Source organism: Chiloscyllium plagiosum, unplaced genomic scaffold (genome assembly GCF_037043375.1).
Source record: "Chiloscyllium plagiosum isolate Xiang-an unplaced genomic scaffold, Cpla_swu_hap1 HiC_scaffold_10, whole genome shotgun sequence".
NCBI classification, from domain to species: Eukaryota; Metazoa; Chordata; class Chondrichthyes; order Orectolobiformes; family Hemiscylliidae; genus Chiloscyllium; species Chiloscyllium plagiosum.
This window is the reverse complement of record NW_028270148.1, coordinates 102,105,407-102,125,077: the sequence shown is the minus strand read 5'-3', so window position 1 is coordinate 102,125,077 and position 19,671 is coordinate 102,105,407. Positions and strand designations below refer to the sequence as shown.

Sequence of the window (19,671 nt, the reverse complement as noted above, 5' to 3'; positions counted from 1 at the left end):
CACAAGCAATCTCCCTGAGGTAACAGTGGCTGAAGGACCTGAACTTAAGGGAATTTATATTTGCCAGGAATTGGTGTTGGAGAGACTGTTAGGTCTGAAGGTTGATAAGTCCCCGGGGCCTGATGGTCTACATCCCAGGGTACTGATGGAGGTGGCTCGAGAAATCGTGGATGCATTGGTGATTATTTTCCAGAGTTCGATAGATTTGGGATCAGTTCCTGTGGATTGGAGGGTGGCTAATGTTGTATCACTTTTTAAGAAAGGTGGGAGAGAGAAAGCAGGAAATTATAGACCAGTTACTCTGACCTCAGTGGTGGGAAAGATGGTGGAGTCTCTTGTAAAGGATGAAATTACGACACATCTGGATAGTAGTAACAGGATAGGTCAGAGTCAGCATGGATTTATGAAGGGGAAATCATGCTTGACTAATCTTCTGGAATTTTTTGAGATGTAACTCTGAAGATGGACGAGGGAGGTCCAGTAGACGTAGTGTACCTGGACTTTCAGAAAGCTTTTGATAAAGTCTCACATAGGAAGTTAGTGAGCAAAATTATGGCGCCTGGTATTGGGGGCAAGGTACTAACTTGGATTGAAAGTTGGTTGGCTGACAGGAAACAAAGAGTAGTGATAAACGGCTCCATTTCGGAATGGCAGGCAGTGACCAGTGGGGTACCACAGGGATCAGTGCTGGGACCGCAGCTTTTTACAATATATATTAATGATATAGAAGATGGTATTAGTAATAACATTAGCAAATTTGCTGATGATACTCAGCTGGGTGGCAGGGTGAAATGTGAGGAGGATGTTAGGAGATTACAGGGTGACCTGGACAGGTTAGGTGAGTGGTCAGATGCATGGCAGATGCAGTTTAATGTAGATAAATGTATGGTTATCCACTTTGGTGGCAAGATCAGGAAGGGAGATTATTACCTAAATGGAATCAATTTAGGTAAAGGGGCAGTACAAAGAGATCTGGGTGTTCTTGTACACCAGTCAATGAAGGTAAGCATGCAGGTACAGCAGGTAGTGAAGAAGGCTAATAGCATGCTGGCCTTCATAACAAGAGGGATTGAGTATAGAAGCAGAGAGGTTCTTCTGCAGCTGTACAGGGCCCTGGTGAGACCACACCTGGAGTACTGTGTGCAGCTCTGGTCTCCAAATTTGAGGAAAGACATTCTGGCTATTGAGGGAGTGCAGTGTAAGTTCACGAGGTCAATTCCTGGAATGGCAGGACTACCTTATGCTGAAAGACTGGAGCGACTGGGCTTGTATATCCTTGAGTTTAGAAAACTGAGAGGGGATCTGATTGAGACATATAAGATTATTAAATGATTGGACACTCTGGAGGCAGGAAACATGTTTCTGCTGATGGGTGAGTGCCGAACCAGAGGACACAGCTTAAAAATAAGGGGTAGACCATTTAGGACAGAGATGAGGAGAAACGTCTTCACCCAGAGAGTGGTGGCTGTGTGGAATGCTCTGCCCCAGAGGGCAGTGGAGGCCCACTCTCTGGATTCATTTAAGAAAGAGTTGGATAGAGTGGAATCAAGGGTTATGGAGATAAGGCAGGAACAGGATACTGATTAAGGATGATCAGCCATGATCATATTGAATGGTGGAGCAGGCTCGCAGGGCAGAATGGCCTACTCCTGCACCTATTGTCTATATCTCTTTTTATTTATATTCAATTTTTTTGCTTTATCTCTCTCATTGTTTCTTTTGTTTTATTTCTGTTTGTGTCTGAATTTTTTTTTAGATTAGATTAGATTTCCTACAGTATGGAAACAGGCCCTTCGACCCAACATATCCACACCGACCCTCTGAAGAGCAACCCACCTAACCTATTCCCCTACATTTACCCCTAACTAATGTACCTAACACTATGGGCAATTTAGCATAGCCAATCCACCTAACCTGCACATCTTTGAATTGTGGGAGGAAACCGGAGCACCCGGAGGAAACCCACACAGACACGGGGAGAATGTGCAAACTCCACACAGATAGTTGCCTGAGGTGGGAATTGAACCCGGTACCCTGGCACTGTGAGGCAGCAGTGCTAACCACTGAGCTACTGTGTATTGTTTCTCTTTCTTTAAGTCTTCTGGTTTGACTGTACTTCTCTGTGCTGTCACCTCTTTGCCCTACCTATCTCTAGTTTGTATTTCAAGTGCCCTTCAATCCCTCCTTTTTTGCTATACTTTATCTCAGAGTCGTAAAGGCCAGCAGCACAGAAAAAACCCTTTGGCTCATCACGTCTGTGCCAGTCAAAAACAACCACCTAACTATTCTAATTCCAGCAGTTGGCCCATATCCTTGTAAGCCTTGGTATCGCAAGTATACATCTAAATGCTACTTGAATATTGTGAAGGTTTCTGCCTGTACTAGTCTGGGAGCTCTGGATTCCCAACACGGTGAGTGAAAAAAATTTCTCTCATCCCCTCTAAACTTCGCTCCTTAAATCAATGACCCCTGACCGTCCACCTTATCTGCATCCCTCATAATTTTAAACACAACACTGATGATTCCCCTCTGTTTCCTTCACTCCAAGGACAACAACCCAGTCTGTCCAATTTCTTTCAATAACTGAAACATTCCAGCCCAGGCAACATCCGGGTAAATCTCCTCTGCACCTGTCTAGGAGGGATCTGATTGCACTAGAGAGGGTGCAGAAGAAACTTAGTAGAATGTTTGCTTCCTCACATGCCACAGTGGCTCAGTGTTTAGCACTGTAGCCTCACAGCGCTAGCGACCCAGGTTTGATTCCAGTCTCAGACGACTGTCTATATGGAGTTTGCACATTCTCCCCGCATCTGTGTGCATTTCGTCCAGGTACTCCAGTTTCCTTCCACAATCCAAAGATGTGCAGGTTAGGTAATTTGGCCATGCTAAATTGCCCATAGTGTTTAGGGATGTGTAGGCTAGGTGCGTTAGTCAGGGGTAAATGTAGAATAATGGGGAATGGGTTTGGGTGGGATACTTTTCAGAGGGTTGGTGTGGACTTGTTGGGCCAAAGAGCCTATTTCCACACTGTAGGGATTCTATGATTCTACGATTTTCTTGATCAGAATGTGCATGATTCTTCTACCCCCATCTGCAATTAGAGAAAGGGAATCATAAGTACATGTCACTTTTTATGGCATTTGCACAATAGAAAAGGAACTAGTGCTTGGGCTAGAGATTGTAGTTGTCAAAGACCAGATTTTTAGGTATTATTAGCATTGTCATTTGTTCACTGCAGTGATGTTTAGCTAGACTGAAAAGTGTAATGTGATTTTCAAATTATTGTAATAAAAGTGAATGCATTTGTCAAATGGGGTTATTATGAAATGAAACTGCTCCCCCTCACCTTGAGTCAAGGATTATCAGATCAGCCATGATCTCTTTGAATGGTGGAGCAGACTGAATAGATTGAATAGTCTAATTTTGCTCCGATGTCTCATAGTCTTCTGCTGCTATGATGTTAAAATTTCCTGTGTTGGCATTTGCTTTAAAATGTTCTGTCCAAAGCTTGAATAGTCCTGATTCTTTGAAAAATGAAGAATGCTAAATTTTGATGGTTTAATGTAGAAAAAAATTAAGAAGAAAAAAACAACAAATTATTACTCTGGTGTCTGATGTTGAGAAGTTTAATTCCTTTTTCATTTAAATAATTGACTCTTTGATATGTGACTATAGTTTACTTCAATCAATTTGTTAATCAAAATTTGCTGATGTTCTCCTGATGGAAGAGTATGACGCTTCTTTATTTACCTCAATACGTGTCATCCTTCAAACTTTTAAACAAATTTCAGTACAGCTTTATTTGTTAATGCTATTTTGGAAGGGGATTGCAAAACTGCTTACATGTATGCTACTTAAATGCATATTATTTCTTGTATATATTGTTCCAGATGATTTCTGACAGAAATTTCCAAATTTTCTTTAACACAAGAGATTTAGCCACTAAATTATTCAGTGTTAAGAACTAGATATTGTAAGCTGCTGATAAAGTTTAAAGGGATTATATGATAAATTTATACATCAAAGCCATGTGTACTCATAACACCACAGTCCAACTTAATAGGTATTTTGCTGCATGCAAGAGGTGGCTAGTTTGATGAATGCTGTTATATTCCATTACACAAATATTTCCAGTGTCCTGTGAAATTTATAACTATGTTTGATTTATACATTTAAACTTTCCTAAATGTTGGGAGTCTGAAGCACTATGTTCTGTATAATCTGATTTATATAATTCCTTTGATTGATATGTAAGAAAGCATTGCAAACTTAAAAGATGTGACTGCTTTTTAGCTTTTAGCATTTAGCTATAACCATAAAATATTAGAGTAGGAAAGATAGTTGTTCATCTAGCTTAATGATAACCATACTGTCCCATTTATAATTGAACAATACCAATTGGAAATTTCAACACTTCATTCGTAATGAGATAGATGGTACAAACAGTGGTTGAGATGAAGATGAAAATCAGCCAGTATTTCTGCTGTTACAATAGTTAGCTAGTGAAATCTGCACATATTATATAAAGCAAGGACAGGATAAAGCTTAGTTTTGATTAATTTTATAATCAAATATAAAATCCTTATAAGTGGGAAGAACTGAAATTGAAAATAGCGATTGTAAGAATCTATCTCATCCCTTTGCGGTATCAATTTTCATTAAACATCAGCGTTTTCAAACAACTTTTACATTTAAATAATGGTTTTATGAATTTATCCATGCAACTTAATTGTTTGAATTTTTTCATAATTTTATGCTAATGAAACCCTGAAAGATTTGTATGTTCTATACCAAAAATTGTTATTCCTGTCTCTGCTGCTTTTGAATCAAATGCTTTATTAGCGTTTCCACCTAATGTTGTGACTTTGTTGTATTTCTAGTTTGATCGAGTGAGAGTTATCTACAAATACGCACTTGATAGAATTGCCAAACAGAAGGCTCAAGAGCTCTTCAAAAACTATACTGTATTTGAGAAAAAGTTTGGGGACAGGAGAGGCATTGAAGATGTTATTGTCAGCAAAAGACGCTTTCAGTATGAGGAGGAAGTCAGGGTAAGATTCGTTTTATCTTTCTAGATCTGTCTTACAAAAAAAAACTTACCTTTTCAAAACTGTAAACATACATTGGGCAGCATATGTGAAGGAACCAAGCATCTCAGTTGTTTTGAGTAAAGTCTAGATCTGAAATACTAACTTGTCTGCTTGGCACACAGATGTTTCCTACATTTCAGACATTCAGTATCATTTAAATAATAAAGAACTGCAGATATTGAAAATGGGTTAGCTGTGCTGGGAACAGGACCCACAGGTATAGGGGGAGGACCAACTAACTAACTTCGAGATGGTGTTCACATTCTGAAATTGTTCAACTCAATGTTGTGTCCCAAAGGCTATAAAATATCTAGGCAGAAGATGTTGTGTTGTTCCTCTGGCTTATGTTGAGTCTTGCTCAGCATAGCCAGCAGGCCTGAGACAGAAGCTGGAGGAACAACATCTCTTCTTCTGCCTGGGTACCTTATAGCCATCAGGACTCAATGCTGAGTTTAGTCATTTCAGAATATGAATGCTCTTCTTATGTTTACCTCACACCACATCTCAAGTCTTGTTTTGTATGGGTTGCTTCCAGCACAGCTAACTCTTGCGTATAAATACAATTATTAAAATAAATCCAGATTGGTAATTTTCTCAGTATTTATGTATAGTCATAGCTGCTTCAAACCTAATTTTATGTTTAAAGAATGTAAAATTTCTCTAAAATTGCAGATTTTAATGCATTTTGTAACAGGTTGATATTTAAGTTCCACACTATATTCCAATGTCTACATCCTAATCTTTATTTGATATGCTTTCTATCAAAGTATAAAAATAAGTGATAAACCTTCTTATTTTGCTGACTCTGAGAACTCTTCACTGTGATTGGCTCCCTAACCTACTTGGTTACATCACTGTTTTCAGACACTAGAGATCCCCTGGAGCTGGTGCCAGCATGAAATTAACTTGGGAAATCCATTCCTCAGAGTGTCATCACTTTAGCAAAATCTGTGTCAATCAGTCTTCATAATTCAATGTAATACTACTGCATCAGAAATAAAACAACAACCTATGCAGAGTATTTGTGGTAGTTGGAATATTTCTAAGAAATGAGAGCAAAACCAATGTTCTGATGTAGTTGTATTTTTAGAATGTCTTAATGTCAAATATTTGGGCAGCCTAAAAAGGTGCCTCGTATTTTATTTTAGTTTGTTAATTCAAACTTGGTAAATGAATTGATATATGTATGAGATATTCTAGAATACCTAATATATACTGTGCCAATGGAAGAGTCAAATCTAATCTATTCTATTTCACTATGAAATTAAGGAAAACATTTGCCCTGCCTCAGCCAGTAACAGTCTGTATTAACTGTTGTCTAGAAGATGTCTTCTGTAAATTATAGCTTCAGCAGCAGGAAAAGCATTATGTCGGTCAAATCTCTGTGAAGTTTCTGCAGTGATATGTGGATTGGTGCATTGCATGGTCATGAAACTAAACAGTTGTGAGGAAAGGGAAAATTGACACCTGTGTTTAGGCAGAATAAGTGTGATTGACAAGTGAAGTGTGTGGGGTTAGGTGGCTTAGAGGGGCTTGCTAGAAACTATGTAGGTGCTCAAAGAAAGTGCTGGTGAAACTCGAGTCTGGCGGCATCTATGGAGGGAGAAAAACAGAAATAACATTTCTGTTATTTCTAATGACTGTTCTTTGGAGATCCAAAGATTTCTTGGTTGCCACAGCTGCTAAGCTTCTCTGGTATCCATAGTATGATAGTAAAAATATCGCATGTGTTGGTCTGTCAGATTTTGTGCTGGTATACAGGTAGTTTTCATATAAAGTATGTTTTGGCAGCACGTTTTGGCAGCACTATTTGGCTATAACATTGCTGAAGAATTAAAGGATGGTATTTTTGAGAGCGCTTCCCTCTGTTCGCAATACAGCGATTCCATGGGCAATTGTTTCGCGCACTTCGTTTTACGCATGCAGTGATGTTAGCTGCCGACAGAGCATGTGAGAGGTACAGTACTGTACACTCAGCAGCTTCACCTCAAAAGTTAAACCAACGAATGTTCATTGCTCTCCTTCTGAGACAAGAATATTCTTGTATAATTCCTGTAGAACTGAACTCCAGCATCTGCAGCCCTCACTTTCTCCTCGAAGACTAATTCCTGTAGAAGCCCTGTATAATTCCTGCAGTGTTGCATTACTCTTATGTATACCATTTGCCTTTCTAATTTGTTCTTGTACCTGCATATTGCACAATCTAAACCAACCCCCAAGAAACAGAAGACAATCAACCACAGCCACACACTTCTGCATCCACCACTGAGGGTAGTGGTGATGGTGACCCTCTGTTCCTGCATTAGCAATATTTTTTCCATGTGATGTATTAAATTCACTTTAATTTCATTAATAAATATGATTTATATCTTCATTCACACTGAACTATACCTTATGTTAGGCTTTTGGTTATTTTTTGAGCAATTGTAAGTAATTTTTTTGCTGGTCTAGCCCTAACCCCACTTTTCCCATAGGCCAAATTATTTACGTTAAGAGACTTTGTATTAAGGGAGGTTTCACTGGAATGCAACTGAGGCATTATAGGAGAACTATCTGTTGTGCATTTCAGCAGTGCAATTTGGCTGTAACGTCACTAAAGAATTAGGGAATGGGAGTTTGGAGAACACTTACCTCCATTGGCAGGGATCGGTTTGCACACTTCATTCTGCGCATGTGCCAATGTGCATGCCAAAATTTCTGTGCTGTTCTACACATGCGCGACATCATTGCCAGTCTTTGTGCTGTTCTGCACATGCACCAATTTCCACGCCGCCGTTTTGCGCATGTCTGTCCCTAACCTTCCTTTTTCCATAGGTCCTATTTTTTCTATTTAACGATTTTCTATTAAGAAAGGTTTAGCTGGAACGCAATTATGGCGTTATAGGAGAACTACCTGTATTTTAAAATAGGTTTCCTCTTAGGATTTCCTGCATTTATGTGTATAGTTAGAGTCATAGAGATGTACAGCATGGAAACAGACCCTTCGGTCCAACCCGTCCATGCCTACCAGATATCCCAACCGAATCTAGTCCCACCTGCCAGCACCCGGACCATATCCCTCCAAACCCTTCCTATTCATATACCCATCCAAATGCCTCTTAAATGTTGCAATTGTACCAGCCTCCACCACATCCTCTGGCAGCTTATTCCATACACATACTACCCTCTGCGTGAAAAAGTTGCCCCTTAGGCCTCTTTTATATCTTTCCCCTCTCACCCTAAACCTATGCCCTCTAGTTCTGGACTCCCCCACCCCAGGGAAAAAGCTTTGTCTATTTATCCTATCCATGCCCCTCACAATTTTGTAAACCTCTATAAGGTCACCCCTCAGCCTCCGACACTCCAGGGAAAACAGCCTCAGCCTGTTCAGCCTCTCCCTGTAGCTCAGATCCTCCAACCCTGGCAATATTGTTGTAAATCTTTTCTGAACCCTTTCACGTTTCACAACATCTTTCCGATAAGAAGGAGACCAGAATTGCACGCAATATTCCAACAGTGGCCTAACCAATGACCTGTACAGCCGCAACATGACCTCCCAACTCCTGTACTCAATACTCTGACCAATAAAGGAAAGCATACCAAATGCCTTCTTCACTATCCTATCTACCTGCGACTCCACTTTCAAGGAGCTATGAACCTGCACTCCAAGGTCTTTTTGTTCAGTAATACTCCCTAGGACCTTACCATTCAGTGTATAAGTCCTGCTAAGATTTGCTTTCCCAAAATGCAGGACCTCGCATTTATCTGAATTAAACTCCATCTGCCACTTGTCAGCCCATTGGCCCATCTGGTCCAGATCCTGTTGTAATCTGAGGTAACCCTCTTCGCTGTTCACTACACCTCCAATTTTGGTATCATCTGCAAACTTACTAACTGGACCTCTTGTGCTTGCATCCAAATCATTTATGTAAATGACAAAATTTGCAACACAACAATAAGGGTTGATGAGCTTCACTGGAGAAACTAGTGTTTTAGTACAAAGAATCTTAGCCTAATGAGAGATGATTCCCTGAATTTGCTATGCTAGCCAAATGATGCAGTGGATAATTGTTTTTGCCTGACTCTGCTGTTGTCATATTTTGAGATCTCACGAATGCCTGCTGACATGACTGAACTTGTGATCACGCTCAGTAGCTCTCTATACCATAGTAACGATGGTTTAAGATCACATTGTGGAAGGGAACTCAGATGCTGTCCCAGTCATGAACATTTTCTATCCTAAAATGTAATCTTTTTATTGGCATGGAAGCAGAAAAAAAATCACGCCATTTGGTTGGTGGCATTCATTAGCATGTTGTTTGTGTGGTTGGCGTGTGAGAAAAATGTGTTCTTTAAAATAAGTTTAAAATAATCTACCATATCAATATATAGTAAATAATTTAAGATCCTGTACATTTCTGAAAGGCGAATCCACATAATTATGATGCCTGGTTTGACTACCTTCGACTAGTTGAAAGCGATGGAGATCTTGATACAGTACATGAAGTATATGAGCGTGCAATAGCCAATGTACCACCCATTCAGGAAAAGAGGCACTGGAGGAGATATATTTACTTATGGGTCAACTATGCGTTGTTTGAAGAATTGGAGGCAAAGGTACTGATTTGACTTCAGTATGTCGACAAATTATATAATGCGAGGTTACTTTGCAGCTACATTTTCCATGGTTGCACAGGTTCTGTAGATAAAAACGGACAGACAATCTGCTTATCCGATTATTCATCTGGGAAGTGTTTTTTTAATATAATTGAAACACTGATTTTTTTTATTTACTATTCTTCAACAATTTCTAAAACAAAAATGTGATCTGCTTTGATAAGCTGCAGTACCAAAATTTGTAATAATGTTGGGAATATGATGTCACTTTCTATATTGCAGTAACTGGAATACTGTTTCAGACCAAAGTTCCACTATATATATAGTGGAAAAAAAGACTCTCAGATCTGGCTTTCAATATTTCACAGAATCTACTTGTCTTTACAATGAAGTTCACTGAATAATAGTTCACAATATTTTCTGGGGTCTTTGCCTTTTTATTGCTTTTGCTTGATTTGAAATTAAAAATCATGGTAATATTTTCCAAGTCAGTAGAATATAAAAATTGGCTTACTCTATAATTGGCTGCTACTTCGCTATAAGCCTGTTTCATGCTCCTCACCTAGAACAATTTCGTGTCCCTTATCCCAGCAGGCTAGGTTGAAGAGATTTTTGAGATGAAGTTAACTTGTAATTTCTCAAATATATTTTGGATAGGTTAAATTGAGGAGGATAGGAATCAGCCAGTTCACCACTGGAGTTTGTTCTACCTTCATGTCAGATCATGATTGATCTGCAACCTAACTCCATATATCTGCCTTTACCCATATTCCCTAATATCTTTGTTAATAAAAATCTATGCATTTTAGTTTTTAAATCACAATTGATCTAGCATTTGCAGAAAAAAATTGTGATATTTATGAAAATATTTTCTATAACTTCAATTTCTCTTCCTGTACAGGATCCAGAGAAGACTAGACAAGTGTATCAAGCATGCTTGGAACTCATCCCTCATAAAAAGGTGTGGCTGTGCAGTCCTGAGCTAATGTAATTAAGTGTCCTTGTCTAAATTGGACATACATGGATTCTGACAGAAGTACATCAATTCCGCTGATTTCTTCGTCATATCCAGAAAACACGTAGAATAAGATAATTCATTGCATCGTTTATCTCTGGAACCGCTAGCTTGGAAGAATGTCACTATCCTTTCTCCCAAAAGTACTTAGTTATTAATTTTTAATCTTTTCTGTGCAAGCAGCCCAGCTCCAGGATGTCAGCATGTAATCCAGACTGAGGCTTCTGTGTAGTATTTAGGAGGTGCCAGCTTTTGAATCAGAGGTTACACCGAGGCTTTGAGACTTTTAAGGTCGACACTAAACAAAATTCATAGCACCATTCAAAGAGATGGGAAGTTCACTCTGTGGCCTGGCCATCATTTATTCTTCAACCAGCATACTAAAATAAAAATTATTTTTTCTTATCAATTTCCACCTTGCATAATTCATCATTGAATTTCCCTACAACAATGACTGCACTTCAAAAATAGCTGAGGTCTTAAAAGATACTATATAAATGTAAACTTTTTTTCTCGCTGCTGGAATTTACTGCGAGTAATCTGTCAGAATTACTCTGAAATAAATCATTGAAGATTGTATTTTGGCCTTGGGTTTAAATCAAAATTGCCTGTGCATTTTCAAATTTGCAACTTGTAAAACAGTACATTTGTTGTTGAAATTCCACAAGTATTTGGTATCTTTGATCTTTCTTCTCTTAAGGCTCTCCCTTTTGAAGGAACTGATAAAGGCTCTTCTGTTTTACATGATTCTTTAGTAAAGTAAAATAATGGGGAAGATTACAGATGATTGAGATGTTCACAACTTTGAACTATTCTATAATGTTCTGTTTCGTACAAATTAAGGTCTGACCGTCATGGCACAATGGGCTTCAGATCCAAAATGATTGTGTGTCTCTCACTCCAGTGTAATTTAGAATAATTTAAAATACTATTTCATGAATTCACTTTCACCTCTGATCTTAACATCTTGTGCTTTTAGTTCACGTTTGCTAAATTGTGGCTGCTATATGCGCAATTTGAAGTTCGACAGAAGAACCTATCTCTCGCCAGGAGGGCTTTAGTAAGTGCCAAACAACTTTAATGATTTATTATTTTGCAGAAATGTATCTTTATTAGCTTTTGGATATGATAGTTAATTTAGACACTCATAAATTTCATATATATTTTCATTGCAGCATTATGCTGTTTTTCTGAAACATTGGCTGTCACAGTGCTGGTTTTGGCAGATGTGTGCAACAATTAACAGCAGAATCCAGTTGCCCAGGCAATTGATTGACTTTCTTTGCAAACGTATTATTTATTTTTACCTATTTAGTCCATTATTTGTCCTGAAGACAAGCATTACTTTTTGAGATACCAGATGCCCTTTATATGAAATTAATATCAATAGATTGCACACCAGAGGAGGTGACAAGACTGCAGCTGACTCTGTCCTCAGCTAATATCCACGCACACAACGTGCCTTTATAGCAGGTGTTAAGTGGATAGCCGGCAGAGGGGGGAAAACCCCGACTGATTTTCCCATTCCCAACGTGGAGACCCTGAGGCTAATTGCAGCAGCATTATTATCACCCAGACTAGAGATTAGTTTAACTTGGCACAGATGGTAATTGAATTTGAGATATTGCCATACAGGGCTTGGCCTCTTAATGGACTAAGCTGCTGAATCTTCGGGGAAGCAAAATGCAAGATTTTACCAATACCAGGTAAAATCCCCTCGAGATTAGAATGTTAAAATTACAAATAGGTTCTTGAGATGGGAAAGTACATTTAAGTATAAGTTCTTGACACCACCCACCAGATCCTAAACCTAAAAATAAAATAATTTGAATTCCATATTGCTGAGAGAAAAGTGCTGACATCAGAATGCACTTAGTTCAACTATTAGTTCCGTTGGACAACATTCATGTTTAAAAATGAACAAATGCTGAACTATTTTGAAACCAGTAACAGTTTGGCATCTAAAAGAAACAGAGAACCAGAAACTTGGTTATTTTCTCATTCTAGTTGCTAATCGATCTGTCTGTGTGTAGTATTTTTGTGTTTTAGATATCTAAACTTTATAGAATTGGTTACTTTACTATTTCCCATCAAATTATGATTTTTCTTAATTTTTAAAGGACATTATAAAGTTGTCTGTCCTACACCACCATGCCATGCCATGCCATATTATGCTGCCTGCTTTTATTTTTGCAGCGAACCTGTTAACTAAAGCAGATTCTTTATTCTGGATCAGGAAAAACTGTACATTACTGCGTAATAATTTGTTGGAATGTTTCTTTCTACACATCTTCAGGGTACTGGCATAGGAAAATGTCCAAAGAACAAGCTGTTCAAAGGATATATTGAACTAGAGCTCCAGCTTCGTGAGTTTGATCGGTGTAGGAAACTCTATGAAAAATACCTCGAGTTTTCACCAGAGAACTGCACTACTTGGATTAAATTTGCTGAGTTGGAGACCATTCTGGGTGATATTGAACGGGCTCGTGCAATCTATGAATTGGCAATTGGCCAACCTAGGCTAGATATGCCAGAGGTAAGAGATTTGGTCAGTTCTCCAATGTCATTAATAATTTTGACAATTGCACATGCATTAAGCAACACATTTTGTAACAAGGCCATTACTTGCAATATCAAGTAAGTATTTATGACAAATTTAGGAATTAGATGATTTCTCAACACATGCAGTAAGTAGTGATTAGCTTTTCAATGTATGGTTATAGCTGTGTTATTCTTAACTAATTCTTCATGGAAGAAAAGGAGATTTTATATTATGTACTTTCTCTATAAGTGTTTATTACCTTGACGATGTAAAGCCATGGTTTTCAATCACTCATTCAATGCTTAGAAATTGGTTACTTTTAAGACTGAATGTGCTTAAAACCCTTCAGTTATTCTGCTTTATATCTATAGGAAGTGATGTCACCTAAATAAGGCCATGTTCAAATGACCAATCCACTATATCAAGTAGGAAGTTACAGTTCTTTCAGTCATGTGTCTGTGAAGATTCTGTATTTGCAAACTAGCTAGTCATCACGCTTTCAAACACTTTATTGAATTTTCACTAATAATAGACAACTTGTTAAGGAGAGGGATTCTTTTCACTATTAAATTGCAAACATCACCTATCATCTTATGTCCGTTATAACCAGATAATCAGTTTAGGTTAATTTTCAAACAAAATATACACTGAACTTTCCCACTTCAGTTAACTCCAATTGTGTTGATAATATCTTATTTCCTGATTTGTCAAATGATAACAAACTCGAGCGTTCAGCGTGGTTTGATAGTGTTAGCTCTTAAACTTGACCCATCTACAACAGCAAATTTGATTTGTATAAGCATTTAACATTATCTTTCTGCAACTCATCTTAGGAAGTTTGATGGAAAATATGGAATGTAAGTTCCTTGCAGGTTCTGTCTGTCTTGTATCAGGGCAACCTTTCTATAATTTGTTGCCCCCTTTATTGTTTTTTTTTCTCTCTGCGGAATTTGGGGTTTTTCAGAGGCAGATTTACCCACCATCCTTTTTATAGTTTGAGTACTGTAAGAATTATGCAGGAAAGACAGAAGTAAGATATTGGGAAAGAATTTCAAATATTAGTGCTTAGGCAGTCCAGGGCATGAGTGGAGTGTTTAAAATTAAGATTGCTCTCAAGAAACCAGGAATTGGTGAGTCCTGGAAGAGAGGGTAGTTATATAGTCGAAAGAGAATTCAGAAGTAGGGAGAGAGAGAGAGAGATCATGGGTTGGTTTGTAAACAAAGATGTGAATTTCAAAACTGAAGCTGTGTTCAACTGGAAGCCCAGTGTAAATTGGTTAGCAGAGGAATATCAGTGGGCAGAACTTTGTGCAAGCTAAGACATGGACAGCAAATTTTGAATAGCTTCAAGTCTGGGAAAAGTAGCATTTAGGATACTGACCAAGAATGGGTGGGTATAATTGAGTCCAGCAGTAACAGAGAGATGGATGAAAGTTTCTGCAGCAGATAAGCTAAGTAAGGTTAAAGTCAGGCCATAAGTCAGGGCTGGAAATAGTCTTGATTGTAGTATAGATGGAGTCAGCACAAAAACAGATCCTTCGGTCCACCTCCATGCCTACCAGATATCCCAAATTAATCTAGTCCCATTTGCCAGCAATTGGCCCATATCCCTCTTAAACCCTTCCTTTTCATATACCCATCCAGATGCCTCTGTAATGTTGTAATTTTACTAGTCTCACCACTTCCTCTGGCAGTTCATTCCGTGAAAAAATTGCCCCTTAGGTTCCTTTTAAATCTTTCTCCTCTCTCCTTAAATCTAGTTTTGGAATCTGCTACCCTGGGGAAAAGACTTTGACTACTTACCCACTCTGTGCCCCTCATGATCTTATAAACCTCTAAGGTCACCTCTCAGTGCTGATGCTTGATCAAAAACAGCCCCAGCCTATTCAGCCTCTCCCTCTAGCTCAAACCCTCCAACCTTAGCAGAATCCTTGTAAATCTTTTCTGAACCCTTTCAGGTTCAGCAACATCTTTCCCATTGTAGAGATACCACAATTGATTGCTGTGTTCCAAAGGTGGCTAACCAATGTCATGTACAGCTGCAACATGACTGCCCAACTTCAACGCTCAATGCACTGACCAATAAAGGCAAGCCTACCAAACACCTCCTTCACTACCCTGTCTACCTGCAACTCCACTTTCAAAGAACATAAAACTGCACTCCAAACTCTCTTTGCTTGGTAACACTCATAGAGTCATGGGGACGTACAGCACGGAAACAGACCTTATGGTCCAACTCATCCAAGCTGACCAGATATCGTAACCTAATCTAGTCCCATTTGCCAGCAATTCACCCATTTTCCTCTAAACTCTTTCCTATTTACATACCCATCCAGATGCCCTTTAAATGCTGTAATTGTACCAGCATTGACCACTTCCTCTAGCAGTTCATTTCATACACGCATCACCCTCTGCGTGAAAAAGTTGCCCCTTAGGACCCTTGTATATTTTTCCCCCCTCACCCTAAACCTATGCCCTCTACTTATGGACTCCCCACCCAGGGAAAAGACCTTGTCTATTTATTCTACCCATGCCCCTCATGATTTTATAATCCTGTGTAAGGTCACTCCTCAGCCTCCACGCTCCAGGGAAAACAGCCACAGCCTATTCAGCCTCTCCCTGTAGCTCACATCCTCCAACCCTGTCAACATCCTTGTAAATCTTTTCTGAACTCTTTCAAGTTTCACAATATCCTTCTGACAGGAAGGAGACCAGAATTGCACGCAATATTCTAGATGTGGCCTCACCAGTGTTCTGTACAGCCGCAACATGACCTCCCAACTCCTATACTCAGTGCTCCGACCAATAAAGGAAAGCATAACAAACGCCGCCTTCACTATCCTATCTACGTACGACTCTACTTTAAAGGAACTATGAATCTGGACTCCCCAGGACCTTACCATTAAATATATAAGTCCTGCTGTGATTTGCTTTTCCAAAATGCAGCATCTCACTTTAATCTAAATTAAACTCCATCTGCCACTCTTCAGACCATTGGCCCATCTGATCAAAATTCCATTGTACTCTGAGATAACCTTCTTTGTTGTCCACTACACCTCCAGTTTTGGTGTCATCTGGAAACATACTAATTATAACTCCTGTGTTTGCATTCAAATCATTTATATAAATCATAAAAAGTAGTGGACTTTTAGGTTCTTTCCCGAGGTTTCACACATACGAGATGCAATTTGCATACATCAACTTCTAACAGTTCAAGTTTATTAAAGCCTGTACAAGCTAGGTGACCCCCTTTGACACTTTTCACAGGCGTGCGAAGTCGAGTCAAAAGAGGCCCCGATCAAAGGAAACTCATCCGCTTTATACAAGTCAGTTGATAATGCTCACTGGTACCACCTTTCTTAAATAGTGGCACCACGTTAGCCAACCTCCAGTTTTCCAGCACCTCACCTGTGACTATCAACGATACAAGTATCTCAACAAGGGGCCCAGCAATCACTTCCCTAGCTTCCTACAGAGTTCTAGGATACACCTGATCAGGTCCTGGCGATTTATCCACTTTTATGCATTTCATGACATCTAGCATCACCTCCTGTGTAATATGGATATTTTTCAAGATGTCACCATCTATTTCCACACATTCTATATCATCCATGTCCTTCTCCACAGTAAACACTGATGCAAAATATTCAATTAGTATCTCCTCCGGCTCCACACACAGGCTGCCTTGCTGATTGTTGAAGGGCCCTAGTCACTCCCCAGGACCATACCGTTAATTATATAAGACCTGCCCTGATTTGCCCTACCGAAGTGTACCACCTCACGATTATCTAGAGTAAACTCCCATCTGCCGTTCTTCAGCCCATCTGATCAAGATCCCATTGTACTCTGAGGTAACATCCTTCGCTGTCCACTACACCTCCAGTTTTGGTGTCATCTGCAAACTTACCAACTCTTATATTCACATCCAAATTATTTATATAAATGACAAAAGCAGTGGACTCACCACCAATCCCTGCTGCACACCCCTAGTCACAGGCCTCCAGGCCAAAAAGCTACCCTCAGCCACTACCACCCTCTGTCTTCTGCCTTCATACCAATTTTGGATCCAGATAGCTAGTTCCTCTTGTATTCCATGTGCTCTAATCTTGTAAACCAGTCAACCAGCAGAACCTTATTGGATGCTTTACTGAAGTCCATATAGACAACATCCATGGCTCTGCCTTTATCAATCCTCTTCGTCACTTCTTCAAAAAACCCATGCACAAAGCCATGTCTAGTATCGCTAATTATTCCTTGCCATTCCAAAAACATACCATATATACTACTATACAGGTCAAAGTTTTAAGACTATTTTAAAAGGTTCAATTTAGAGGGTCGACTAATACACGGGCACAAATTTTGAGGGGCTGAAATTCATGCTGCAGTTTGTAATACTGTATTATTAGCAAAAGTCAATTTGATCACACAACTAATCCCAGGTAAAGAAGAAAAACACACTGACTTACAGTAAAGGTAATGACCGGAAAAAAGCAAGAGACCAGTATGAAAAATTAACGTCAAAATTCATTGAAATCCTGGAAAATCACACTGTTCAACATTGCCATGGCCTGGTATAATGGCACATTTAAAATGAAACATTTATGAAATTCTGAATGTGTGACCATTTTCAACTTTCCCGCCAAATTCTTCTGTTTCCCTCCCATTTACTCTCGTATGTTATGAATATCAACAACATTAACAAATTTGTCAAAGAATTGAAGATATACCGGTGTGTAGCTAATATATCTCACTTTTATTCAGATATAATGGCACAATTAAAATGATTAACTTTTTAACGATATTAGCTTTTGGATGTATAGTGAACAAAGTGTGATAAATACTGATAGACTTAGTACCGGTCTGAATGAATGAACGAATCAAAACGTGCTGTAGTAAACCAAGTGAGTTGAGTAGAGTTTTGAATGAATTGATACACAATATAGTAAACAAAGAGTGATCAGTAGAGTCACAGGTATGAATGAATGAATGCAACTTTAAGTGGGTTAATCGGAACATGCAGTTTTAAGAGGTTTAGAATGATATATCTCGTGTATATGACTTATACATGAGATATATCGAAAATACAAGATTCTTTAGCCAAAAATAATAAGGATCGACCTATATGTGAGTATATATGTTGAATTGTATCCCTCAGAATCCCCAACAACAACTTGCCTATCACTGATGTCAGGCTCACTGATCTATCATTCCCCGGCTTTGCCTTACCACTTTTCTGGGAAGCTCATTTCAGGACAAGATATAAGTCCAAGGTTGTGATCAATCTGACTCAGACTCCTAAGCACTTGGGAAAGGGAGAGTGATAAGAGGAACTGAGTTTGCAGTGGCTCAAAAAGTAATGGCTTCATTCTTTCCACTGTTTAATTGGAGGGAATTTCTGCTCACCAGGTATTGGATGCTGTTCTTGCACCATCTTGAAAACATCCATTAACCTGAAACAAAACCAGAGACTGCTGGACAGCCTCTATGGAGAGAAAGCAAAGTTCATGTTTGAGGTCCAGTTACCCTGCTTTCTCTCAACAGGTGCTGCCAGACCTGCTTAGGTTTTCAAGCAATTTCTGATTTTGTTTCTGATTTCCAGCATCTGCAATTTTTTGGTTTTCTATTAATCCGATTTATGTATTTTGTTCCAGAGTGGAGAAAGCCCCAGTTTTTAAAGCTGTCTTTATAACAATGAGATTTCGTTCATTATGTCATTTTGGTTTATCTTTGCAGTTGCCATGACCCTCTAAATTGTACAAATCTAAAGAGTCCTCCTTGTGATTTTACATCCAATTACCAAAGATCTCATTTACCTTTTGTATTTATGTCACCAAATATTTTCTTTTTGTGTAATACTGGCTTTCAATCCGTTCTCAGAGTATCATGTTTAAGATTCCTTTGCATTAAATAACCAAGCAGCAGCTCACTCTAGTAATGTAGCTGTCTATTTAAAGTTGCCTGTTTTCTCTGGCTTTGCTTAGCTCTCGTAGTAACTGGAAATCCTAAGGTAAATATAAACCATTGTCCTGTATACTTGAGCTTTTGTTCTCTAGCATTCACTCCATTTCGTCTTTCAAATGATGTTTGTTCCCTCAACCCAGCCTCCTGTAAGATTCAATGAAATTAAGAGGAATATTAGATTTAGAGAAACTACCATTTAGTCACTCCGTTGGTTTTGTGTATGATCCTGCCACAAAACTAATAGAAAATAAAATTTGAATTTATTTTTGTGTTGCGATTTCTAACTTAGTCCTTTTAAATAGTGCATTTAGCTCATGGCATATTGTAACTGCTCAAATACCAAGTAATACTGCAAAAGCAAGGGTTTCAAAAATTGCAAATTTGTACTAGTTATGATATTAGAGGGCATTTTAAAAAATTCTATAGTATTTTGAGTTTATTTTTGCTTTTGTATTTCCTTATCAAAA

General features: G+C 38.7%; 1 protein-coding gene across 1 annotated transcript in view; it reads left to right on the top strand.

The window, feature by feature from the left end:
* The window catches only part of crnkl1 (crooked neck pre-mRNA splicing factor 1), a 37,124-nt gene that overhangs the window by 12,134 nt on the left and 5,319 nt on the right, over window positions 1–19,671 (top strand). The window contains exons 7-11 of the mRNA XM_043696526.2: window positions 4,881–5,051; window positions 9,495–9,686; window positions 10,588–10,647; window positions 11,681–11,761; window positions 12,998–13,237. Of these exons, the coding sequence (XP_043552461.1) occupies window positions 4,881–5,051; window positions 9,495–9,686; window positions 10,588–10,647; window positions 11,681–11,761; window positions 12,998–13,237 (744 nt within the window). The remainder of the gene's footprint in view (window positions 1–4,880; window positions 5,052–9,494; window positions 9,687–10,587; window positions 10,648–11,680; window positions 11,762–12,997; window positions 13,238–19,671) is intronic.